This window comes from Trachemys scripta, chromosome 6 (genome assembly GCF_013100865.1).
Source record: "Trachemys scripta elegans isolate TJP31775 chromosome 6, CAS_Tse_1.0, whole genome shotgun sequence".
Taxonomy (NCBI): Eukaryota; Metazoa; Chordata; order Testudines; family Emydidae; genus Trachemys; species Trachemys scripta.
In genome coordinates this window covers 97719560-97746779 of record NC_048303.1, presented here as the reverse complement: position 1 = coordinate 97746779, position 27220 = coordinate 97719560, and the positions used below count along the sequence as shown (strand labels likewise).

General features: G+C 39.9%; 1 protein-coding gene across 4 annotated transcripts in view; it reads left to right on the top strand.

Moving 5' to 3' along the window:
* Window positions 1–27220, top strand: part of TLE1 (TLE family member 1, transcriptional corepressor) — a 106288-nt gene that overhangs the window by 31269 nt on the left and 47799 nt on the right. For 2 of the 4 annotated variants that reach the window (XM_034773100.1, XM_034773098.1), the window contains exons 7-9: window positions 13457–13658; window positions 14446–14462; window positions 25408–25524. In XM_034773100.1, coding sequence (XP_034628991.1) covers window positions 13457–13658; window positions 14446–14462; window positions 25408–25524 — 336 coding nt within the window. Of the gene's footprint in view, window positions 1–13453; window positions 13659–14445; window positions 14463–25407; window positions 25525–27220 lie in introns of all 4 variants that reach the window. The other 2 variants (XM_034773099.1, XM_034773097.1) reach the window with 1 other exon arrangement.

The window sequence follows — 27220 nt, the reverse complement described above, 5'->3', positions numbered from 1 at the left end:
GATATAACACTAATTCGGATATAATGCGGTAAAGCAGTGCTCCGGGGAGGGCGGAGCTGTGCACTCCGATGGATCAAAGCAAATTCGATATAACACGGTAAGATTTTTTTTGGCTTCCGAGGACCGCATTATATCGGGGTAGAGGTGTATAAGGTTAGCCTCCATACGAAAGGCGTTTGCTTTAAAACAAGGTAAACTTACTAATAATTTTCGGTTTTGTAATTTGACATCATTGTTTTAACATCAGTCATCTCCACAAAAACAAATGGTGCCAAACAGGATTATGATTTTGTGAGAAGGCAAAATAAGTGGCAAGAGCAATAAAGATCCTGTTTTCATGCATTTGTCTATAAGAAAGCAGGAAAGAGAAATAAGATTTTACCCCTGAGATATTTTAGGCTTTTAAATAATAGCTAAGTCCCATTATCACTCATGAGCTATATGTATGAAATTTGTAGGTTTAGATAGTTTTGCCAATACTATCCCTCTGTAGACTTAAATCTCTTAGCAGGGTCACATTTTGTGTAGTTTATAAATAGAACAGGTTTGCTGAAGACACTATTCCCTTGTTTTGAAGAGACATTCTTTTCCCCCACACAGGGCACTATAACTTGTTCACATAATGGAGATCTTTCAAATAACTTGTGCAGAGCTACAAAGATTTCATTCTCAGCTATCCAGCTGTAGATGTAGCAATGGGCACTTTCCTGTTTGTTTTCCTGTGGCATACTATAGCTTCAAATCCCAACAAATAAAATCTGAGCCTAGAAAGAAAGAGGAAGTAAAGGAACTGAAATAAGTACAGAGAGTTCAAAACGGTGGATTGAGTTAAATCAGTTATTTTAAGTCACTAATTTTTAATCATGATTTAAATCCGCAAACAAGAAAACTTGATTTAAATAATTTTAATTAAAAAGCACAAATGCAAAAGAGTGTTTTATAAACAAAGGTTGATTTGCATTGGTTCGTGATCATTAAAATACATTGATCTGCTATTAGATAACAGCCTTTACACTAAATTTATGCAGTTGTACAGCTTAACTTGCATTTATTTAGATTCTTAATGTTTACATTTTTTTGTTATAGTAAAAAGGGTGAATAATGCATGTCTTATTCACTGGATGAATTTTTATTTGTGATTTGTCAGTCTCTTCAGATGGGAATGCAATTAAATGAACAAAACTAGCATTTCAAATTTTATTAAATAAAGCTACCTTAAAAGTGCCTTGATTTTTTTTTGTTTTGTTTTCAAAACATGTCTTGCATTTAAAACTAATGGATTTATTTAAAAAAGGAAATATTATCTGTAGTTAATTAATTGAACTGGTTTTCTGGTCCCTGTGTCCTTCAGGATTTTAAAAGTAGTAGATCTCACCCTCACACTTAGTTTTTATTTATAGATTGAAAGAGGACACCAAGATTTTCCACTTCTTCAACTTCCAGTTGCTTTCTTAACTTTGAATGAACTAGTCATTGAACTGAGCTAGTTGAATAAACTGAAATTAAGAAAATATTCTCTCTCCATTTTCAGGAAAGGCTACTGCTGTCAAAAACAGGTTTTGCACATCCGTGAACTCTTTAGTTCCAGGTGCTTAACCACTGACTTCCACCAGTTCAGTGGTTTGACTTCCTTTAAAACTTAGCAGCAAACATGTACTGCTTAATATTATTTTTGTATTTAAATTAAATGATTTTAATAAGGTTGGACCTTAACGTAAGTTGTCAATTTCAAAGCTAGTTGAAAAAAGATCTTAAAAAAACAACAAAAAATATTTAAAAAATCAGGTTTAAGTAAGATTGAGGGGAGGGAGGAAGTATTTTTAATCCATCCTAGTTCTAGAGAAATTAGATGAAAATTAAGCAATGAAGGTAGCAGCTAACTTTTTTCACTTTTAATAAATGAACTCCGATAGGGAGAAACTAACCAACAATTGGGCGATGATATTATTGAACATAGAAATACAACTAATTTGACAGCTTCATGGACAAACACCCCAGCCTCATGGATACCGTGGTTAGATAGTTCAAAAAAAGAACACATCACAATGATTGGGAAAACGTACTCTTCTCTGCTGACTGTCTCTCATTGGAATAACCCAGGATGGAAGTGTATGGTGTCCCAAAGATAAATTTGAGGGACATTCAGCATCTGCTGTCATTGGAAAGCCTGGGATAATTGTCCTTAATGTGGGCCTTTTTACACACTTATACTAGTATTGGGCTTTGTTTTGGTATACAATGTAATTGACAAAGTTCTTTATGCTAATCAAGACTGTACTCCAGGACACACTTTCCCCCAGACTACCTTAAGCACTCTAGGTCTCTAGCTGAAACATTTTTCTTTTAAGTGTGGCTGTGGAAGTACAGATAAGGGACAATAGTGCTTAGGCCTGCTGTATCTTATGAGGTAGCTACAACTTTCCTGGCTGCTAATATGCTTTTCAGTGAGCAACTAGGTGGTTTGAGCATTGGCCTGCTAAACCCAAGGTTGTGAGTTCAATCTTTGAGGGGACCATTTAGGGAACTGGGGATTGAGTTGGGGATTGGTCCTGCTTTGAGCAGGGGGGTTGGACTAGATGACCTCCTGAGGCCCCTTCCAACCCAATCATATTCTATGATTCTAAGAGTTCGATTTCTTTTGGACTGTGCTTCCTAAAGGGTAAGCGGCTGTATACAGCTCCAGCTGGAGACCCAAAGTGGCCTTCAAGAATAGCCCCAAAATCAGTGGGTTTAACCTTGAGGCGACAGAGGTGTATGTTATGTGACTAGCTATGTATCCTTGAAGAGTGGTGACCATTTTTGAGCTAGCTGGAGCTGAAAAGGTGTTCCTAGCCAGTGCTGCTTTTATTACCATTCAGGTATATTGAGGAGTCCAAGAAAACCCTGAGATTGCCTTAGCTATCATGAGTTTCCAAAGCTGTGGGTTTTTTTTAAATTAGGTGCTTACATTTAAACAAGGCAACACTAGCGCACATGGGGATGAAGAGGCTGTGAGGCTGAGTGTAGCAATACATGTTTGCCTTCTGTCCTTCTGCCCCCTCAGAAAGCCGGACAGACTTTCTGTTTTGGCTGAATTTGGAAAATCTTTCTAGCAAGAACAGTATTTCAAGGCTTTAAACAGTGTCTGTGCTTACCCAAGCATGCTTCAGGAAATCTCCCACCTTTTCAGTACCACTGGGACAGCTCCAATGGTAGTAACAATGGAAATAGCGCTAATGCGGGAAGGGCATAAGTGCCTTTACCACTGTGTTGTATGGACATGCTTAGAGCTAGTGGCTGTGACATGGTGGTAGAAATAAGTCTTTTCTGTGTTAGTACTAGAATCCTACCACCATCAATGGAGCTGCCCTAGTAGTAGTGCAGAGTCAGAGACTTCCTGAAAAATGATTACATAGACAAGCAAGTAATCACAGGTGTTAAAACACTTTCAGAACCGCTTTCATCATTCTCCATAGGTAGCAGAATCCTGGAGGGCCAAAAGTCCTTTGGACTCCATGCTCACTAGGATTGATGTAAAGGTGGAAGTGGGAATTGGGACTATAAAGGCGGGGGTGTTTTCACTCAGCTATCTATCTCAGTGCAGCTTTGAAGTATGGGAATGCACTTCTTCCTTCCCTTTTAATTTCGGCACCAATTGCTAACAGGAGAGTGTGCAGAAAAGTCCACCCTTCTTAGTTATGACCCTGTTCATTCTGGGGCCAGTTCAGTATGTGAGATGCAATGACAGCCTTTTTTCGTAGCCTTTTGTATGGTAAGAGACATTAATGGCTGCTGGAAGAAACATATGTCTGAGACAGAATACACATTGCAAAATGTAAACTGTCCTTATGACCTGAGAGAGGTTGAGTTACAGGAATTAGGGTGGGAATTGGGGTAAATTTAGATAAAACTTGTATAACCACTCAAACTATAAGCTAGGTTTGTTCACTAGGAAAGTGTCATTACTTCCTCCAAATTCAGTGTAGGTGTGCCTGTTTTAATTTGCAATTTACAAATGTATTTACAAACAGTATGACTTTCTGCTCAGAGTGCATGTTGCACATCTTTGACCTTGCATTCTCTAATGGAAACACGCAGCAGCATGTACATAAAACACAAAAACCAAACACAGCATTACAATACAGATGCATTTCCTCCCCTAGGGAAACGATGTGAGAATGAATACCATGTAACAGATATTAGTTACATCACTTAATACGACACTGGAAAGTGGTCAGACACTATACTGATGAGGACAGTATAAGAACTTGTATAGAATAAATATTTCATATGCTCATATACGTTCTTCATAGTTGTGCGTCCCCGTCCCCCGATTTGATTAGATGTACTTATTATTGGGAGAAACCATCTGGATCTAATATTTTTGCTCATAGTCCAGATTTCTAGGGTTGCAGTAGAGATGGCATAGAACTTCAACTAGCACAAAAGAAGGTGGCAGAAAGACTTGTGGCTGTGTAGGAGGGAGCTTTAGTTTTTGAGGTTAAATCTGGCAATAGCACTAATTATCTCTCTTCTACTCATCTTGAGTTTCACCAGGGTAGTCTGAGGTTACCACTCTGTACATAATAGGCATTGAGAATATGGGTCAGGCTTCTACTTGGGTGGTGAAACTGTCTGCACTAGCTTTGCTGTTTGGTAGCTGTTGATCTGTGGCTTGGGAGATAGCCCTGCAAATTCTACTTGCACCAGGGCCTGACTGCAGGAGGACAAATTCCAGTTTAAAAGTCTGCATCTACCCCATGTCCAGACTGAGCATACTTCACCTTTTGTGAGTCTGTAACCTGGTCTCCGCCCAATCAGGTAACCTCTGTGCCTGTTCATTTCTAAGTCCCTGGCTGCTGGTTTTTCCCCTCCACACCCTGACTCTAGACTGCTGATCAAAGCAGGGACACAGAAGCTACATCTCCCCTTAATGAGACTAGCAGGATCTGTAGTATAGGACATTTTTAGTGGTGGGCTGTGGATCACCCTATAGGAAGAGCAGAGTATGTACTACCTATAACCATTTTCAAAGCTTGGTGCAAAATGCATGTTTTTGAAAAGCTTACTTGCAATCCTAGGAACTACGAGGAGTGTGTAAAGGTATAGTAGTGGCATGTATACTCTACTGTCTCTATATAATGTGTGCATATGCGACAAGGTGGAGCTCTCCCGAGATGGTAGTGTCCCGTCCCCCCCCACTTGCTCTACCTCAGCTCCTTGATGCAGCATAGATAAGGAACGTATACAGCATTAGTCACCTTAATATCTAGGCACTACACTTGATAAATAAGGGGCACAAGACATAGATCTTCTAGGGCTCAGCCATTTGCCTAGAAACTAAATATGCTTCAGTTACAAGTGACTGAGCCCCAGAAGGTGAAAGCAGCGACTGCTCTTTCTGCATCTCGTTCCCTTTTTTTTTTTTTTTGGTCCAATGGCAAGATATTAAGGTGATTGATGATTTGTACATACCTTATATCAAATTGCATAGAGGAGCTGAGGAAGAACAAGTGAGGAGAGACTACTGCTGGGGAGATCTCCACCTTGTTATGTATGCACAAGTGAAGAGAGATTACCGGTTTGGGAGCTCTTCTGCAAGTACTGCAGTACTAAAGGAGGGGTGGAACTTCTGCTTCTGCCTCTGCTTGGCAGGGAGGCAGAACAAAGAACTTTACTAGCAAATGGCATGGAATACCTCAATTTTTTTTTACATTGTCAGGAACTGGGAAAAGAGGGGAGTGATGGAAGAAGCTAGGAGGTGGGTGTAGGGGGGAGAATGTTGTAGAGGAATGTGGGGTCTGGGCAGGAAGAGGATGACTGATAGCTTAGGACTTGTCTAAGTGAACAGCAAGATGGGGCGTAAATCTGCCCCCACTAGTGTGCTGTGCAGTAAGGGCTAGTCTACACTGGCAATGCTAAAGCGCTGCTGGGGCAGTGCTGCCACGGTAGCACTTTAACATGCCTTGTATGCTCGTGGCACAGTTATAAAAAAAACAAAAAAACCACCCACCTCAATGAGGGGTGTAGCTCCCAGCTCTGGGGCACTGTTTACACTGGCACTTTACAGTGCTGCAACTTGCTGCGCTCAGGGGGGTGTTTTCACACCTTGGAGCAAGAAAGTTTCAGCTCTGTTAATTGCCAGTGTAGACAAGCCCTAAGTGTTCGCTTAGATAAGTCCTTAGAAACCTAATGTAATAACTGTGTAGAGAGGAGAATGGGATCCTGGCAAAGATTGCTCGCCTTGGGAGCCCTGGATTAAATTCCCTACTCCACTACAGGCTTCCTGTGTGACCGCGGGCAAGTTACTTTAGGACCAGATCCTCAAAGTTACTTGGCTGTTCCTCCACTCAACACCTAACCGATAGGTGCCCTATGCCCCAAGCTATGTGCCCACACTCCCTATACAGTGCATGAGGGGGGAGAGAGAGATGCCTAAGAAAGAGATCCTCAGAAGTCAGCTGATGGGAAGCCACCTAAGTTAGTCAGCAGTGAAATGCTGGGGAAGGGAGTGGGGAGAGGCTTATGTGCCTGGCTGACAGGCTGGAGATAAATGCTTCCCTGTGCTTGGGATCAGTCATGAACCCTGTCCAGCAGTTAGGTGCCTGACCCAGGTCAACTGTTTAGGTAGCCCATGAGCTAGCAGCCAAAACCATTTGCACAAAATACACATTTAACAGTTTTTACAATAAGAGAGTCCCCACAATAGCTAGTAGGCCAGGGATTAGGACATTCACTGCACATGTGGGAAACCAAGGCCTGATTTGGAGCAGGGACTTGAATCCTGGTTTCCCACATCCTGGGTGAGTGCCCTAATCCCCAGGAAAGAGAGGGAAGACACACATGCATATATCCTACTTTGTCCCCATGTGTCTTGTGCTGGCTGTGCTGTACTGGCCCCCATCCGCTATCAATGGCCTGCATCTGGCCTTACTTCTGCGGGGTCTGACGGTTCCTGTCCATACTCAGGGCATGCCTACAGTACTGGGTTGTGCTAAAGAGAGAAGTGCTTCCCCTGCAAAGCTTCAGGGCCTCTGTAGCTTTTACCTGAGGTATTGCTAACAAGCTATTTGGAGCTGTGGGATTGTGTCAGGGCTTAGGTGGCTTTGCAAATGCCAACTGGTGGAAACTTTGGGGACTTAGGTGCCTACAGCATTAGGTGGCAGCTCAGTGGTGGCTTTGAAAATGTCAGTGTCTAAGGATCTTTGTCAATCTTGGCCCAGGTCTTGCCTTACCTCAGCTTCCTGTCTATAAAATAGGAGGTAACAGTACTTCCCTACCTCACAGGGTGTAGTAAGGATAAATATATTAGAGTATGAGGTACGACTGTGGTGGGAGCCAAATAAGTACGTAAGATATAGACATAGGAACTCCAGGCTAGATCAGTCTGTATGGGTAAGTACAATCATATGCTAATGGGACACATCTCTGAAGACTTATAAAGAAGTTTGACGTGCTAACCATAAGAGAAATATTAGTGGTTTGAATCATTAGAACCTCTGTGTTTAATAGATATGAATAATCTAGACTTAAAAAGCACCTTTCAAAGCAAAGGATTCTAAATCTTGTTACAAATGTGGAGTCTTGCTCTGAAACCTTTAGTAATGTGGCCCAGTGAAGTTACTCTCTGGTAAATTTGGTGGAATGTGGCCCTTGATTGATTTATATATAAAATCATCTCGTCCACAGAAATGCAATTGCCTCAGAATTTGAAACATAGCCTCTGTTTTGGTAGCGTACCATGTACTACACAGCAGTTGAAGAATGCAAGAACATTGGAAATGTAAAACTACAGGAGAATTTAAAGTAGGCCATGGGTATTTAGACACTTAAGAAATCACACTATATAGATCAGGGATCGGCAACCTTTGGCACACAGCTTGCTGGGGTAAGCACCCTGGCGGGGTGGGCCCGTTTGTTTATCTGCCGCATCCATAGGTTCAGTCGATCGCAGCTCCCACTGGCCATGGTTCGCCGTCCCAGGCCAACGGGGGCTGCGGGAAGCTGCGCGGGCTGAGGGAAAAGCTGGCCGCCGCTTCCCGCAGCCCCCATTGGCCTGGAACGGCGAACCGCAGCCAGTGGGAGCCACGATCGGCCGAATCTGCAGACGCGGCAGATAAACAAACGGGCCCAGCCTGCCAGGGTGCTTACCCCAGCAAGCTGCGTGCCAAAGGTTGCCGATCCCTGATATAGATGTATAAAAAGCTTACAATTTAAATAGAATAGATGAGGAGTCAAAGAAAGGAAGAAGTATCACCGTTTTGCAGATGGGGAACTAATGCACAGAGATTAAGCTTGGCCAGTATATCTCAGGAAACCCCTGACAGAGCTAGGGATTTGACCTAGATTTACTTGGTCGCCGTCCCATGCTTTAAACAAAACTATCTTTCTTAATGACTAGAGTTGAACTTTGACAACACCCTTATTCCAAACCAGAGGACCAGTGAAATATTGCCCTCTAATAGGTTAACTGAGTTTTTTAATGCTTGGTCTTTTGGGCTGTTTTTGATGGTGAGGGGAAATTGGGACAGAAGTTTTGAGGAAATAAAATGCTGTTTGAATCAGCTTTCAAATGATAAACTGAATTGTTCTTTTGTCAATATTAAAAGGATTTTGGGAGGCGGGGAGAGGTGGTTGTAACAAAGCAGTTCTGGTTCAATTAGAGATTATTTTTAAATCAATACTGTGGTTAATTACCACAATACAATTGCTTGTGCATGCATCATTGCAATCTCTTCTCTCCTCCCTCTCTCTCTTCTCCCCTCCTCTCCCCCCGAAACCGGACACAGCTCTTGCTTTGCAAGTAATGATAGTAATTGGTGGTAAGACAGACCTGTTACTCATCCTTTTGAGCACATTTCTTATGGCAGGTGTCTAGATTTTAATTAAGTGCTAATGAGCATGCCTAGCAGACTGTGATACTCGACCGACTTTTTCAGTGTTATGGCTCACTATTGCTGAGCTCTTAAAAAGAGACAGAGAAGGCATTAGTATCTTTGAAGTGACAGGAAGGTGATTATGTGCATAATATAATTGTTGCCATCATCTAAAGCGGTGAATGCCTACTTTGTAAATATGTCCTCTGATCATTGCTGTTATCCATTCTCCTGCTCCCTCTTTCCATTTTCCCCATTGCAGACAGCATAGACTCTCTGTTTGGAGTGGGTTTTGGGGAAGAGCACTAAGATATCTTAGGCTTTGTCTACACTGGCACTTTGTCAGCAAAATTTTTGTCGTTCAGGGGTGTTTTTAAAAAACACAAACAAAAAAAACACCTGAATGATGAAAGTTTTACTGATGAAAAGTGCCTGTGTGAACAGTGCTTTGTCAGCAGAAACGCTCTCTCCTGCCGACAAACAGCAGCTATACCGCGCAGCTTTTAGTGGCACGGCTGTAGCGGCACAGCTGTCTCTAAAAGATGCGTAGTGTAGCCATACCCAAGTAACTGAGTTTTTTCTAATGGACACAGAACATGAGCTCTTTGGGGCTGGGATTGTCTTCATCTGTGTTTCATATAGCACTCTCAGTGCTATGCATGGCTGAAATATAAATAAAGTTTTTAATTGAAGCTAGATTCAAATCAGACACACTCAAGTGCAACAGCTCCAGTGGTGCAGGAGACCAAATTTAGTCCCTTATTTTATAGCAATTATCAATTTCTAATCATTCTGCAGGTAGTTATATAACGGAGAGTCCTTACAAATAAGCCAAGGTCTGTCCCTCTCCTAGTTGTTGACACAACACTGACCAAGATCAGTTCTGTAAAGGATCATGTAGGATTCTTCCGCAGTGGTACTGGAGAAAGTGTTTTCCCCATTGCTGCTGCTTTGAAGGTTTGGTGAAAGCACTTCAGAGTGTACAGCAGGTGAAATGAGTGATTGTGGTCTAAGGAGGAATACCCTACTCTTCTTGATTTTTTTCAAAATAAAATGCATGCCTGGCACCATTATGAATAAATGCAGGAACAGATGGCTGATACCAAACAAATTCAGTTTTGTTAATATTGATATACTCTGAAATGCTTTCACCAAAGCTTTACAGCTACTGAACTTAGCTAAAAGGAGAGTGCGGTATAATAGCTGCCCGGTGGGGTGATGTGGGAGAAAGCTAGGTTTAACCCAAGCACTTTAGGTGGTGTACACTAGAGAATGCAGGTTTCTACAACAACAGACTGGAATGCTCATAACATTCCATAAACATTCCAAGTATTGCTACAGCTTCAGTAGCTCTGTGTAAGTCCAGTAACAGCTTTGTTAATGTCAGTTCTGTCTGAACTCTTGGAATACTGCTGTGGCCTGGAAGCTGCACCATTTCAGTCAAGTAGTGTTCCACAATGCTGTGCCGAGTGTTAGGTCTGATCACTCAGAGGATTGGATCAGTCTGCTTGTTAAGGTTACCCACCTACTGGCTGTGTGTGGGCTCAAGGGCAGCTGAGAAGATACTTGGCTGGTCTTGGCTCTGCTCCCTTTCCTCTCACTTGACACCCCAACCCCAGGACATTAAAGAAAGAAAGAAACAGCTACTTTAAACCACAATTTCAATGTAACCTCCTCCCCCCTCATATATACAAGCCCAAAGACTGTGGGTAGGGGCTAGTGATCCTCTGCAGTCTGTATGGATTGTGTGGAGATGTAGTAAGGCATAACTTTTCCCTTTCTACCATGTGCAATCCTTGTGCAAGATGTTCTTTTTGAAACAATAATTGGACCAAATAATGATATGAACAGGTGCAAATATGTATCTTATGCTAACATTAGATATGTAATATTCCATAGCTCTGAGAAATGTAACAGATACTTTATATGTGAACACAAAAAAATATAAAACAAGAAAAAAGAAATGTATTAAAGTTGCAAAGTTAAGCACTCCAAAGTTACTACAGTAGTCTGTGCGACGTTAATTTGGTGTCCTTGTACATGTGTATTATGATGCAATCTTTAATTACGTGATCACATGCTGATTTTTCCACAGGCCTCTTCCCTTAGAGTACACAGAAATAATTGATCACTTAATGAGCAGCTATTCAGTATTTTGTTTTGTTGTCATTGATCATGCCCCATTTAGTGCATGCTATTCCAACTCTGCTCTGAAGACAGGATTATTACATTTACTCTTGGGCTTTTCTGTGACGTTCATTGCCGTTCTGTTCAAGTGCATCACAAACATTAACTTTATTTTCACAACATCCCAAGGAGGCTGTTTTAGGTGGGGAACTGAGGCACAGACACATTAAGGTCAAACGTGTCTACTGATTATGGGTGCCCAATTTGGGATGTATAGGATCTGAATTTTCAGAGTATTCAGCATTATATGGCACTTCATATGTTCAAAGCATAGTTCCTATTAACTTCAGTTGCAGTTGAGTCCTTTGCACTGTTGTAAATCAGACTCCATGGTCTCAAGTTAGACATATAACGAGGAATACACAATTAGTGAACACCTGTTAAATTTGGTTTAAGTGACTTGACTAGCATCACATAAGAACTCTGTGGCAGGGGCAGGAATGGAATTTAGTTCTTCAGTGTGGCATTCACCTGCCGTAACCATGAGGCTATCCTTTGTCTTCCTGTAATCCCCTGTCTCATTCAAACTTCTGCACCAAATTAGGCAACGGTCCAGCCCTGCTTCACTGCTAGAGCAGGTCCATCCTGTGTACTGAACGAAGCCTGGGTCCTCTGGGGGAAAAAAAGAGTGTGATTAAAGACACTCTCATAATGCATACGTGCAGGGAGGGCTGAATTGCATAGGAATCCTTAATTTTGGCATTTCTAACTTTTGAGTGCTTGACTTTGCAAACGTAGTGTTGTGTTGTGTGTGTAGTTTCTTGGATTTTAAAAAAAGCAAACTAACCCCCCACCCCACCACCACCACCACCACCCCGCAATTCCATCCTGTGATGTCATAGTGAGACTTATATGGTTCAACAACAGTTTGAAACATTTAGATCCTCTGCCACTTGAGCTTATGGAGTAACTAATAGCACTAGTAGGTTGTCATCTTCTGTGTGGCCCAGCACATTCCAGAGGGGAATGAAACGCACACTTTGTCAGTGAGATTTCACAGATGTTTGCAGACTGCAGAGGAACAGGGAGATATAGGAATCTTAGGTTACATTCCAGGTACTGGAGAGAGTTGTCTGTAGTGGTCAGATATTTGTCAAGCCTGACTCCCTTCTGTTCCTCCAGCCTTTCTCAGTTCCAGTCCTGTCTCTCCCCTCCTCTCTGCCTCCCAGACTCTCTGTCCCCATGGCTTCTTGTCCCAGTCTGCTAGCCAGTACCAGTCTCCACACGCTGAGCCTAGACCCACACTCCTTGACTAGTCAGTCCTAGTTTATCCCTCTCCCAGTCCTATCTATTTCTTTCCCTCACCCAATGGCTCCTTGTCCCATTCTGCACCCTCTGCAATGACCTCCTGCCCCATAGTCTGGTTGCTGTTTCCTCTGCACTCGGATCAAGCTACTCTCTTTTCCACACTGCCTTGGTGCAAGTACAGGGTCAACTGAGAGCACAGGAGAGACAAGTCTCCCCGGTCTTAGTTCTTGTGCCCAGGGCCACAGCTGGTCGCAACAGTCAAGAGCAGCAATTACAGGAAAATCCCTGCATCACTGGAATGGCAAGTGAAATCCTTGTGGAAATTAGCTGCCAAATTCTAACAACTGCACATTTAGAAACTTTGATGGATTTACACAGGGGCAGCAAAAGGCACATCCCTCACCCAAAGGAAACCCCCTGCCAAATTTCAAATCTCAACTTCAAAACAGGAGTTCTCAGTGAACTAATTGAAGGAATTTTTTAACTTGGGCAAAACAACTTATTTCCCCTAATCTTGTTCTTGGAAATGGCAGAACCATTTTTTGCAGAAACTTGCCCAAAAAATTTCAGCTTGAGGCATGCCCCCAGCATGGGAGATTTCATCTTGAATGGTAAAAGTTTGGTAAAATTATAAGCAACTTAAAACAGAGCCTTATAATAGGAAGTGTTAGGCAACCTTAAATAAAGACAGTGGTATATACCTGATCTAGGAAGCTGCACCTGAAATCGAGAGAGGTGTCATAATCCATAAACACCACAATGCTTGTAGGGAGTGCTGTATTTGAATACATGGACTGGTTGATGCTAGCTAGGTTTTTTTAGTGTAGACACAAATATTTTAGGAACACAGGTTCTGTAAAAGCTCAGTTTAAGCATGAAATAATGCAGTCTTGTAGGCTTTTTGGTAGACATTTTTTCTTAAAAATGGCCCATTTCAGTGATGATGGGAGTGCTGTTGTAGACCGGACTAATGTGTTTTTAACTACTTTTGTTTAGCTTTACTCATATCAGGAGTAGGTGACACAAAGTGTGGTGGGGTGGAGAGGAAGATAGGGTAAAAATAGGATTGATTATGAATAGTTAACCAACATTTTTCTTCTTTTCTTCCTCAACTATGTGCTTCGCATACTTCCTCCTGTGAATAACAATACCATCCATAACAGCAGCAGCAGTTGCAGGCTCAGCATCTTTCCCATGGCCATGGACCTCCAGTGCCTCTTACACCACACCCATCAGGACTTCAGCCTCCGGGAATTCCTCCACTTGGAAGCAGTGCTGGCCTTCTTGCCCTCTCTAGTGCTTTGGGTGGGCAGTCTCACTTGGCAATAAAAGATGACAAGAAGCATCATGATGCAGAACACCACAGAGGTGAGAGGCATGGCAAGCCTGATTAGGACGTTGTCAAATTTGCACATTGCTGCAAATTGTGTGCATCTCTAAAGAAATCGAATTATATAGAATGAAAATGAGAACAAACTGTTGTAAAAAAAAAAAAAAAAAAAAAAAAAAAAATTTTTTTAAAAGTGTGTCTGCATTTCTACCACTGAAGCAAAATTAAGCTTGGAAGTTTTCAGTATTTGAAATAGGCGATCCATTAGGTGTCTCCTGCTTTATAGATTGCAGGGCATTTTGACATCCTGGGGAATGCTTAGTGTAACACCAGTGCCTGCACAATATTGTGGATAATTGTTAAACTGCATAATTGGGTAAATTTTTTTCAAAGAAACTAATGTTGTTAAATTGGTGGGGAGAAGGGAAGAGGGGAATGAGAAGTTAAATTTTGAAGTGAATGTGTTAAATGAAAGGTTTAGATAACTGTATCTGTTACTTTAGTTTCATAGGCTTAAGTTCTAGTACACATATAAATATTGGGCAAAATTGCACTTGACTAATTTTTGAAAAAAATAATTTATTCTGTCATGAAATAAAAACTAGGCTTTGTGTATGTTTAAACTGTAAATCTATCATGTTTACAAAATACTGTAATTTTCAGGAAATCACTGTATTAGGAATGTGCAATGACTTATATAAATAAAAGCCATTTTAAAACTGTTCGGGGCTTGTGTTCTAATTTTTCCCCCCTTTTTTTATTTCTGTTCTTGCCTCTGTGTCTGAACGGGCATGTCTGTGCATTTCTTGGTTACTACGGGAGCAGACAGAGAGCCGGGCACAGTAAGTACCAATACTTCTGTTAACATTAAAATATTTCTGCTTCAACAAAAATTAGATAAACAAAATTTACTCGCACCTGTTTTTTCTCTGTAGGTTTCCTTGTTCTCCCTCCTGTGTAGTCATAGTTGTATATGATAGGCATATATGTACCCTGTTCAGTACATTGTTTAAGTTGGAAAAATTAAAAGAAACTGTTTGTTTACAAAATTTCTGTGTTCATGATAAAATCATGGCAATGGCGGAGATTTGAACTTTAATCAGACTTGATTTGTTTGCCTTCTGGAGCTACTTTTTTTTTTTAAGTCATGTTTATTGCTGCTCACATTTTGAGTGGCAGTTAAGGTGTTTTTTTAAAAAAAAATAAAAAGATTTGCAGAAGTTTAAGTTGCAGAACAGGTGAGAAATCAAAATCCACACATTACTGCTGTTTTCAGTCTCTTGGGCATTGTAATTTCTCTCACCGAATCTCTCTACCCATACAAATGTCTTCATTACTTGATTTATGCATCAGCTGCAATTTCCCTTGAATAATTTCCTTTCAGGCATAAACTGTAAAAAAATTTCATTATAAAATAAGGATCTGGCTTAGCCCCCACCCTTGTCCCCATCCCAAGAAAAGTCCGCCAAAGGGTGCTACTTTGTTTTTTCTTCACACTTTTGTGTCTGAGTAATGATGTCAAATTCAGGCGTTAGGTATTTATTTTGATTTATAAAATGAAACTGTATTCACTAATGCCATGGGTGAATTTAGACCTTTATGCAGCAAAATGAGTTGTGATTATTCTCTTTCTCTCAACTAGACAGCAGTGCAAGATGCAGTTTCACTAGGGTTATTCATTGTCTGATAGCCTTAAGACACTTACCTGTTTTTGTTTATATTGCTTGTAAATGTCGGTTGTTTGAATGGCAGGGCTTGGAAATATTTTAATTAAAAATTTCCTGCATGCTTTTTATATGATAAACTGATCTTTTTCTCTTGCTTCCAAGTTGGAATTAACAGTTCTTATTTATTTCCTTGCTCATTGCAGTGGCATAATTAATGTCAGTACAGCTGTGGAAATGGTTAAAGGGTAGAATTCTCAAAAGCACTGAAGGTGTACAAGTCCCATTATATAACAATGGGATTTGTGTTCCTAAATCTATTTGGTGCTCTTGAGAATCCCACCTTTAGTTAAGTATTTTCTCAGAGTCAAAAGATGGATCTCACCACACGTTTTTTCTTGGCCCTGTGTAAAATACTTTGCTAAAAATATTCTGCAAATAATTTAAAGAAAAATGTGACAATTTGAGAAATATGCAGTATGCTTAAACAGCAAATATGCAAAGGACACTTGAGATGTGTTGACTTTAAAGTTTAGGTGCCCAGAATGACAAAGCAGTGTTATAGAATGCAGACTCTGTGCAACCCTTCATTATGCACAGCAAAGAAAGTTAGATACAGTATAAATGTGATCTGCTGTGTCAGGCTGCCAGAAAAGCCTTTTTAGTACATTGTGTGGGTTTGCAGTTTCATTTTCTTAATTATAATTGAACTCATAGTCAACTGAAACAATTTCACCCCAGTCACAACCTGCCACCATATGTAAAATCCATGATTCTCTGCTGTGGGTGTGAGGTAACCAGCATAAGTGCATTCTGGGGTATCACATAGGGTCATGTGGGACTTCAGGGCCCTGAAGAATGCACAGTAAATGTAAAGAAAATTCCATGCTTATTGTCCTTGCTGTTTGGATATGCCACCTAGAATTGGATGTCTGCCACTCTTTAGATCCAAGTTCAGCAAAACACTTAAATGGGTTTACATGTTTTGCTGAATAGAGATGAACTTAAGCATGTGACTTAAAACACGTTGTATCCATTTCATGGCAAACAGAAGTTTGCGTTTTTATTTATTTATTTTTAAAGATATTTAGAATCCATGGGAAGTTATCCAAATTCAGATTTAACATTTGTGGTTAACATTTATTTGACAGTGAGTTTTGGTTGGTTTGAATTTTCTTTTTTAGTCACATCTTTAATGTCACTTGGAAATGGTTTTTATATTTAAATACCTTTTTAAGGCTAATATTCAACTGGTCATAGTTACATAAGTCATGTTCACATGACTATAAATCTTATCATAGTGTTTCCTAATCTAGTACTATATATTCTTATCATGCAGATTACTATTTAAATCCATCATCTTGGTGACCTACATATTTATTTCAATGAGGCTTTGCATATTAAATGCATATGGTGATGCTGCCAAAACTGCTGACAGAAATATGCTCTGATCACCCAAGACACTAGAAACCATGTTGTTAATCTAAAGTAGTTGCAATATTGTTCAATATTGCTTTGCAGTACTTCCCTATAATTTCCAGTGAAGATAACTGGTGTGAGCTTCCAGTGCAATCAATGGATGTTGATTACTCTAAGTTGCAAGATAAAAGTATTCAAATACAAAGCAAGCTTTTAATGCTCATCTGTGAGGTATTAATGTAATTTAATGGATTACAGCTGTTCAGAGTTTTGTGAGGCTCTTTCTGGAGAAGAGAAAAAAAAAAAAAAGTGCACCCAGACTAATACATGCAGTCAGAGTTTATAACTGTATGGTTTGAAACAGATGCATAAGCTAGTGAAAACTGGGAGTAAAATACTCCGCATGTGGAGAGGTGCATTAAGCAAATTTATTATAGTTCTGGATGACTGTGTGTGAGCAATGCCTTTAGAAGTTACTACTGTACATACTCTCACTGCATCTGAGTGGCTGGACTACAACAACTTTTTTTTTCTCCCTTACCTTGTCACTCTTCTTATCCTAAAAATCCTGAAATTGGTATAAGTGCAATTTGTCTGCAAACTTTTTGAAAAATAAGCTATTTAATGCACAATTTCTGAGGTTGATGATGATAACTTAAACTAAATCTTCAAAATTCAACTTGGCCAGTTTCGAAGGCAGAGGTGTGCACTTATAACCTCAGCCAAGTTTCCACTGATGAGATCCCAGCTGTCCAAAAATGAGCTAGCTTAACAGAGTTTGGTGCAGGAATGCAGACATTTTAACTGTTGTGATCCTTTTGGGCTATGGCTAATAAAGCTGACCATTCAGTTATGCTAACTAAGTTCTGTAACTGAAGTTTAATAAGGGTTTTAGGAGACTCCAGTGCAAGCAAGCTTTGTCCACATTTTTCTCTAAAGGGTATAATGACAACATCTGTCACTCATTTCAGGTATTCATTTATCGCTTGCGCTGTCACTGTTCTAGCAGTCTATTCGGACAACATAGAAATGCAAATGTTTTCAAGTACTGTATTGTATCAACAGTAATTCATAGATAGTAGAGTTTTAATCTTTTTTTATGCACTTGTGATTCATATTGTCTGAAGACAAGAATTCTGACAGTATGTTTTTAGAAGACTTCTTCTAAAGTACCTTTAGGTTTGAAAGTAGTTAATTTTTGCCTTGATTGCCGTTTATGAAAACAGCAATATTTATAAAGCAGTCATGTTCTTTGTACAGTGAATAGAAAACTTTCTCGCTCTCCCACCCCACGCACAAAGAACTCCCAGAGACAAACATCCTAAAATATTTCTTTGGATGCTTCTCTTTCTTTGGGGAGGTGATTGTGGTGGACATAATTTCATTTTAAATAGTTTACATAAATTTTGAATAAATAATAATTTGAAAAGCTTAGTATGCATTTATATATTAAAGAACCTATGCTTTCATAGCTGCACCAAGAAGATAGTACCTTTCCTAGAGCTTATAAGAGAGAAGCTACCATGCTTCCTTTAACCATATGTTATCCCTCTCTTATTTATTTTTAAGGGCCATGTCAAGTTAAAAGTAAGGCCAATCCTGTGTCCAAATGCATGCAAAATACCAATTAACTCTAACTAGAGTTACCTGCATGCAAGAGCTGTGGAATATTGTGTTGCAGTCTAGTGTGAAACTAACTTGAAGCAGCAAGTGCTGATGGCTGGCAACAAAAGTTACAAAACAAAAGAGAAGAGGAATGGGCGGTGGAGATCAGTATTTATGGATAATTCCTGATCCCATTTTGACAGACATTAGTTAGAAAATATTGAGTTCAACAGAAGCACAGAGGAAAGCAATCTGGCATTTCTCACTGTGCTCATATAATAATGTGAAGATACTAGCTTTTATGATGGTGGTTGCTGCCATTATTAGATTTAAGTTCCAGTTGTAATTAAACTTTTTCAAATACACTTCAGTTTTTATGTAGGAAGCCTTCTTCATTCTGTGCAGGTCATTACCAGTCTACAGTAGTGCACAGTAGTAGTTTCTCTAGCTTATGATTGGTGCTGACAATTGTGATATTGTATATGTAAATTAAAAATAATAATTATTAAATTAGTGTGCACACTCATTTCAGTTAACCCTTCCTCCCCCCAAAAATCCAACCATTGTACTCTTCAGTCTGATTCTCTGACCCATGCCATAGAAACTTTTGTTGATTACTGCCCCTGTTTTCAGGCAACACGCCCCACTGAGCACGTAAATAACTGGTAGCTTTTTAATAGTAGCTGTGGTGCTTCTCTATCCTGTAAAAAATATAAAGTATTTATAATTAATTTCAAGTAGAGGAAGAAAACAGGGATGTGGGGGGAGGGGGGATAAAAAGAGAAATGAGGGAAGATGGCAAAAGAGCAATAAGGCTTCATATTTAAAACAAAAATCCACTTATTTTTAACATTAATTTCCTACAGCTTATTTTTCTGGAAGAAAGTTCTCATATCTTAGGGTGGTGGGGGTTGGGTAGAGAACACTGGTAGAGTTGTTACTAACTGTAAGTTGTTAGGACTAGAGTCAAATCTTTACTCTTGGGCAGATATTTTAAAAAATTACACCCCATAGGACCTGTGAAATGATTTCCCTCCTATTCAACTCATGCTATTTGTTCTTGTTTACTAGTGGAGCATGACAGTCCTCTTTCTCTTGATAGTGAGCATCAGAGCTTCCTTTGGCCCTCTGATATTTTGGTTGTAGATGTTAGATTTGCTCCTGCTTTTCTTTCTGACAAAGGATAAATGTTTGTTTTCCTGGTACATAGGGATGTTGGCAGATAATGCTGGTGTGCAGTGCAGCAGATCAGGTCTAATGTGGGAGCTAAATGAACATATCAGCCTTTTTTTTTTTTTTTGTCTGCTGACAGTACAGGCAAGTGTGAGTTCAATCTGTTATAATGGTTGAGGTCAGTCATTGCAGTTGGTTAGACGTACAGAAGAATCTGTAAAATGACCAAGCACAGTGGAAAAGATACAGCTCTAGAGAATGTCTTAATTGGTCCCAGGTGTAGTTAAAACATGCACGCAGATGTGATGGGAACTCTGCTACCTAATTGTTATAATGTTCAATGTAAAGCTAATGGTCAATGTGATGTGTGCTAGCAAATTAACTTCCCTATGCCCTAGTATAACAGGATAAATGAGGTGTTTTGGACTCCCAGTCTGTCCTGCTGACACGTACTTTCCTTGTGGTTTGGAAAGAGTTCCTAAGGGGAATCGGAATGGCAGCTAAGGAAATCCATTTGAATAATGTGCATTATATTCACATTAGGAAACCTGCCTTCTCTCTCTGCATCCATGAGCGGGTTTTCCTTTCACATTTGTTGCCGATGCTTTCAGTGTTTGAATTTTGTTGGCAGCAAAGTCGCTTTGAGATCCATGATTGCCTTTATGCTGTCTGGTAACACTGACAGGAAGTAATGTCACATTAAGCTTTTTTTTTTTTTTCTTCAAGAGTTATTTGAAGAAGGGAATCTATCCAAATAAATAATAACATTGAGCCATTGGAGAAAAATAAAATGTTAGTTTTAAAATTGATTTAATCATGTATGCCAATCTGGATACATTGTATGTAGACTTCGCATTCTTAATCCCTGGTAAATTGGGTTCTTAGCATGAAAGGAAGGATTATCCTCAATTAAGTGTCTAGTCTCCTGAAATTAAGACAAAACAAAAATTGGTGTCATGCTGTTTTTCTTCTTAGTGAGTCAACCAGATATTTTTTGACACAAATCAGTTAACAGTGTAGATTTCAATCCAAAATGAAAAGTCTACCATTATCTATAAAATCTGTATTATTTCTATAGGGAAAACAGTAATTCTGACATTTCAAAATTAGTCATTTGTAGATGGTAAGGCTACCTTTTTTATTTCATTTGTTGTATTTAAATTAGCCATAAAAGAGAGACAAGAACTGATTAGATCTCTATAGAAATATCAGCTGCATGAGGGTGTTGTGAAGCTGCTGCTCTTTAATGCTATCAGTCCTATATTATGCCATTTAGGGCACTAATCATGTGGGAAATACAGACAGTACTTGACCTGACATAATGGGAGAATCTTCTCAGTTTGCTGTTCTAATTGGTAACTGTTCTCTGAACCCTCAAGTCACTTCTGTTGGCAGGAGGCACGCTGAGCCCTGGGTAAAAAAAATTTATATTGTCATCTGTGTCCCAGTTTTTTGTTTACTGTCATTTGTGTCATTTCAGTATTTCATAAAGTGCTAGTAACATGAGTGGAAAATGGAGACCCTTTCATACCATCTGATGAAATTCCATACAACTGACACTCAGAAGGAGTAGTTTGCAATAGCAAGCACACATACATAAAAAAATACTTTCAATTGTGGTAGAAGTTTTGAAGCTTGCTCTTAACCCTTTAAATATTTTAATGTACTATTTTCATTTCTTGCCCAGACTAATCATTGCATTTACCCAGTCTAAATTGATTGTTTTCAGGACTGCTGTTAATGTAACTATTTTTTTTGAATAGTTAGCAAAATCTAATTTTTAAAATAAATCCCTTTATTGTCTACTATGATTTTATGCAACCCAGAACAGTGTTGGCATAATCTGTGAATGAACACCCAAACCATCCAAGATCTCAAACTCTAGGATGTTGGACATGTCATGTTAATTGATCCTGCTCACATTCCTACCTCATAGGCTTCAGCGCTTGTCAGGGAAATTACTGGAATACCTATTGCAGTAGCTTCTCGTGGATATTTTTATTCCAGAATAAGGGCTGGTCTGCACTTAAATGTTGTGGCAGCATGAAGTGAAGGCACTACTTATGCCAACGGGAGGGCTTCTCCTTTCAGTGTAGGTACTTCATCTCCACATGCTGCTGTCTACACAGGGGGTAGGTTGTTTAACTATGTCGGTTAGGGGATCTGGATTTTTCACATTCCTAAGTGACATAGTTATACTGATGTAAGTTTATAGTGTAGACCTGGGCGAAGAGACTCTCTCTCGTTCTGGGTTAAGAGTTTCCATTTGAGGAACTATTGAGGAATAGCCATTTCAGTCACTTTTCCCTTTTTCCTCAGTCTGGAAAATTGGAGAGGGATGGAAGGGGCTGAAAAATCATGAGTAGATTTCCTGATGTCGCAAGTCGGTATGGCAAAACATTTTGTTTTGTTTTTAATTTTTATTTAAGCATAACCTTGAAAAAGATTGCCAATAAGTTTAGTCTTTCAGGTCCTTGCTACCCATTAATCATCCCCACTGTGACCCTGCAGGGTAATGAAACTGTATTGGGGGTAGCTCTCACAGGCCTTGCCCCTCCCCATTTACACACACACACAAATTTCAAATGACTCTCTCTCTTCCCACACTCCTTTACCCCCTGTAGAAATTTTGGTGAAAACAGTTGCTGCATTTAAGGCCTGATCCAAAGTAAGTGGGGATGTTTGCAATGGATCAAGTCTGCATTTAATACCCAATAAGATAAGTTATTTTTTCCAAGACCTTTTAAAATAATTATCTTGTCTGCTACACCCCAAACTATATCCAGTCAAAACGGTTAGCTTTTAAAAATATGTTGGAAGTCGCGCATAGCTGAGCTAAAGAAGGCAAGGTAGCATTTGAAGTGACAGTTAAAAATGGTGATATTAACACTTTATAAATGGGGTACGTTTTGCTGTATTGTTAATGCCCCAGAGCAGTGGTCCTCAACCTTTCCAGACTACTGTACCTCTTTCATGAGTTTGATTTGTCTTGCGTACCCCAGGTTTCACTTCACTTAAAAACTACTTGCTTACAAAATGAGACATAAAAACACAAATGTGTCACAGCACATTATTACTGAAAAATTGCTTACTTTCTTATTTTTACCATATAAATATAAATCAATTGGAATATAAATATTGTCCTTACATTTCATTGTATAGTATATAGAGCAGGATAAACAAGTTATTGTGTGTATGAATTTTTTGTTTGTATTGACTTCACTAGTGCTGCTTATTTAGTCTGTTGTAAAACTAGACAAATATCTAGATCAGTGGTTCTGAACCTACAGCCTGGGGCCACTTGCGGCCCAGTCAGCACCGATGTGCGGCCATGTGACATGCTCAGTGCCATACAAGTAGTATATATATTGTGTGGTTGCAGCCGACATCACACACGGAGAGCTGCATGTGCAGCCCACGATGTTAAATAGGTTGAGATCCACTGAGCTAGACGAGTTGATGTAACCTCTGCGTATCCATTGGGGCACATGTACAAAAAATAATGGATAAGGACTACTAGTGGTTATTGAGATGGGGAAGTTACATCCCAGAAACTGTGGATCCTTGCCCCTTAATTATTATTCTGTAAACTAGTAATTAAATACATATCCTAGGAACTGCTTGTATGTGTGCATGAGTATGCTTTTGGGGTTTATATAGTGCCATGTATACTTTTTGGACTGATAACTAAGTTTTTCTTTATCGTTTTTTAGAATACTGAATTGCACAGATGTGTGTCCGCATTGTTTGGTATAGACATGTGCATGTAAACATAGGGTACAATCATATGTGCAGGAACTATGCATTAAAGGGACACTAAATTTAAAAATAAAATAAAACCTATTTCTTATCTCTGTTAATACTTGAAATTATTCTCAACATATTTTAGGCACAGATCTTGCAAGCTGCTTGCATGAGTGGAATCTACACCCACGTGGAATAATTTGCAGGATCCAGGTCTTAAAAATACAAATTGCTCTTTCCCTTTTTGCAGTTATTTTCTGAGTGAGTTTGGACAATGAAAACAAATGAAGTCAGTTTTGCATTTTATTATTAGTTTCCCTTTCAGCTTTTCAATCCTGCAATATTTGTGTGCTTAAAAAATTATTTCTTAGCATTTTTTAAAAAGAACTATTTCTGTTGGTCTTGGGTTTAGCAAAAGCAGGCTCTCCCCCCCCCCCCCCCACTTTTTAATTTGTGGTCAAATTTGAGTTGACTGTGTCTCTTTAAGTTGTATCTTCTATTGCAGACATTGGGTGTTCATTTTAAAATACAAATCCACTTTTCATCAGAATTGGATTTTAATATATATTGCTTCCAAAACATTGGCTTCCTTATTCTCTTGTGTGTGTATTTGAAGGAGAAGCTGGGTTAAATTCCACCTATACTTATCAAGGTAATTAGTTCAGTCATCCAACAAGCCCACCTTTTAGCCACAAAACATTGTGGTAAAGACATTACTGTGAGCTTCTTTATACTGAATTTCATTGGACCCTCCCATGTGCTTTGTGTAAAGCCCTCTGGCATTTGTGTAGCTTGAATAGTCATGAATAAAAGAGCTTAGAGCAAGCTTTAAAGTATAGCCTCTGAAGTAGGCAAAAGAGGATTCAAATTGTCTTGTGTACCCTGTTTTGTTTTCTTCCTCTATGTGGTTGAGCATTAATGTTTGAGCACTGCAAAGCTTTGGTTTCAAATGCGGAGTCATTCAATGAGTAGCAAACTGACTATTAAGTTATGTTTATGATATTTTAAGAGTAAATATCTGGCTTTTAATTATACACAAATATTTTCTTCTGGACTCACCACTATATCTGATTTGGCCTAAAGTAAGTTTTCCTTTAAGTATGTAAATATATATTGGCACCATGCTTCCTTCTTGTGATAATCTTTTTTTAGATGGCTTTTAGAAACCAGGCTTATCAGGTCTTTTTGATAGGAGTTTTTTGCACAACTCATTCAGCATTGTTCATGGCATTAACACATCACTGAACAAATTGCCCTCTTGCATATGCTAATTCTGTTCTTAAAAGAACTCATTGTAACATGTTTTAATGCTTTAGCTGGAGGGGAGATGGGAATCAGAGGCATGTCAAATTGTGTCATGTGACCCAAAAATATTTAAAATGCCTTTTTTTCTTTGGGTCAACAGTTTGTACTTTTCATAACTGAATGAAAGTAGCCTGTGTCATTTGTAGAAAAGATTAGTCTTTGCTCTTGTCTTTTGTGTGTGTATTGGCCTCAGTTTTTAAGTCCAAGACTGATTAAACAATGTGATAGCTTTAATTTCACACTAATGGTGAATTTTATGTTGGCAGTGAAAATATTTAATCTTTCTGTTTGCAGTAAATTTGTTGAGGGCATCCTTTTGAGGTTACTATCACAGCTAATAAATAAACGAGCACTGGGTAATCTTACTCTGTAGCTAACACTTACTTAATAGTTATTGTTTTAAGAGGTAGTGTTCATAATGGTACATGCAATGGGCAGATCCTCCAAGCTTTATTTGCTTTTGACATTGTAAAAATGAGAAATCCATCCTTGGGTAATAACTTTAAATTTACAATTATAATGTATAAATGCCATTGTATGTTTGTGTGTATATGAATACATATAAAATACTGTATGTTCGCGAATAAACAATGAAGTTAGTTAAATTGATAACCTCACAAATAGTTGCTGATGAGTGAACTAAGTTTCTGATAGGTTGATTTATGCAAAGATTAAGCAAAGAATAAGCAAAATGTAAAATGAATGAATCCCTATAATTATAATTTGCCTTTGAAGACTTTGAGTTGAATTAAATCGAATGAGAGATTGAGAAGGTATTACATTTCTAAAATATCTATTGCATCTAGTTTTAGTTTTCAGGTGTATATGAATGAATTCGGGAAGGAATTTTTGATTGACTTTTTTTTTGTCTTTACAGAGTAATTCTCTGTTGGTACCGGACAGCCTGCGAAACACGGATAAACGCAGGAATGGTCCTGAATATTCCAATGACATCAAAAAACGAAAGGTGGATGATAAGGATTCCAGCCACTATGTAAGCAAATCTGTTTCAAATAAATTAATCATTTATTTGCAGAAGTTTTGTGTGTGAGCAGTGAAATAGTTGCTAAAAGCAGGGCAGATTGATTTAAATCAGTTATTTAAATCATCCATTTTAATAATTATTTAAAATAGCAAACAGGCAACCTCATTTAAATAATCTATTATAATCTGGTTTTGTATTTATACTTTTTAGTATACTAAAGAAGGTTAGTTCTCAGGTTGATTTGCGACTAAATATAGCTTCACATTAAATTTGGTGTTTATTTTGCTAATCAGGAGGATACACCACATTTATTTTAAGTAGTTATATAGAATAATTTACATTTATTTGGATTCTTAATTTTTCTTAATTTATTTTTAATTTTTTATGTTAGAAAATGTGAATGGTGCATTCTTCTTCGGGTGATTGCTCCTGTGTATTCCACAGTAGGTGTGCGTGCTCGCCACGTGCACCAGTGCCGGAAGTTTTTCCCTTAGTTTCACCCATACTGGGGGGAGCACTGCAGCGACCCCTGGAGTGGTGTCTGCATATTGCGCTATAAGGGGGGCCACGGGCTCCCCCCACCCTCAGTTCCTTCTTGCCGCTAGTGCAGGTGGTCGGAACTTTGCGCTCCAGCTCTGCTGCAGCCTTTCTTCCCTAGTGGTACCATTCGTCGGATCGTTTTCAGTGTTAGCTTGGGCTCGGGCCATGCCCCGCGCTCCAGGCTTCAAGTCGTGTGACTCCTGTCGCCACTCTATGCCCAGGAGTGACCCTCATGCTGAGTGTCTTCGCTGCCTGGGTGAGACTCATATTAGCGACCGCTGCAAAATCTGTAGGTCGTTCAAACCAAGAACTAAAAAGGAGAGGGACTTCAGACTTTGATCTCTCCTAATGGAGTCGGCGATAACACTGACGCCGGTGCGTAGATCGGACTCGGCACCCGCTGCTGCGTCGTCGGTACGTAGCGAGGCCCCTTCGACCACTCGGCGCTGCTCTCCCTCCAGGAAGCAAGGGAAGGGCCCGGCCTCACAGCGACGCCGCAATAAGGACAAGGGGGAGGCTGGTCCCGCGCTGGGCAGCTCTCGGTCCCCCCCCCCCCCCAGGCTTAAGAACTCCAACTTGTGTAGAGCGGTGCAGCCTGGTGCCATCGACGCCGGAGGTGGTGCAGGCTGCAAAGGACATTATGTCTTTGCCTGTGCCGAGCTCACAACCGCGTATGGGCCCAGGTCTCGAGGCAAGCCCCCATTAGGTGCCCGTCAGACCTCTTCGGCGAGCTGCAGCTCTCGCTCCAGGGGTCTCTCCCCGCACTGCTTGACACGCAGCGACCGCTTATCAGGGGACTCCCAGCCACTGTACACAGCAGCCGGACCCTCCGACCCGTTGTTGAGACAGGAATCACGGGCCCCCTCTACGCTGCCCGCCAGTGAGCGCAGGCACTGAGAGAAGCACAGGGAACACTCCCCGGTCAGGCGTGGGTACCGGAGCCGATCTCAACGCGACAGACGTCGTCGTTTGTGCTCCAGCTCCCACTGATTCCCTCTTCAACGTTCTATCTCCCTCAGCACCGGGCCGCGTGGCCCTGCCATTACACCAAGGTGTTGCCAATATCACCAGTTCCTTGTGGCAAGCTCCCGCCTCCTTGGCCCCTATCTCCAAGAAGGCTGAAAGGAAGTATTTTGTGCTGGCGAAGGGTCATGAATACCTTTAC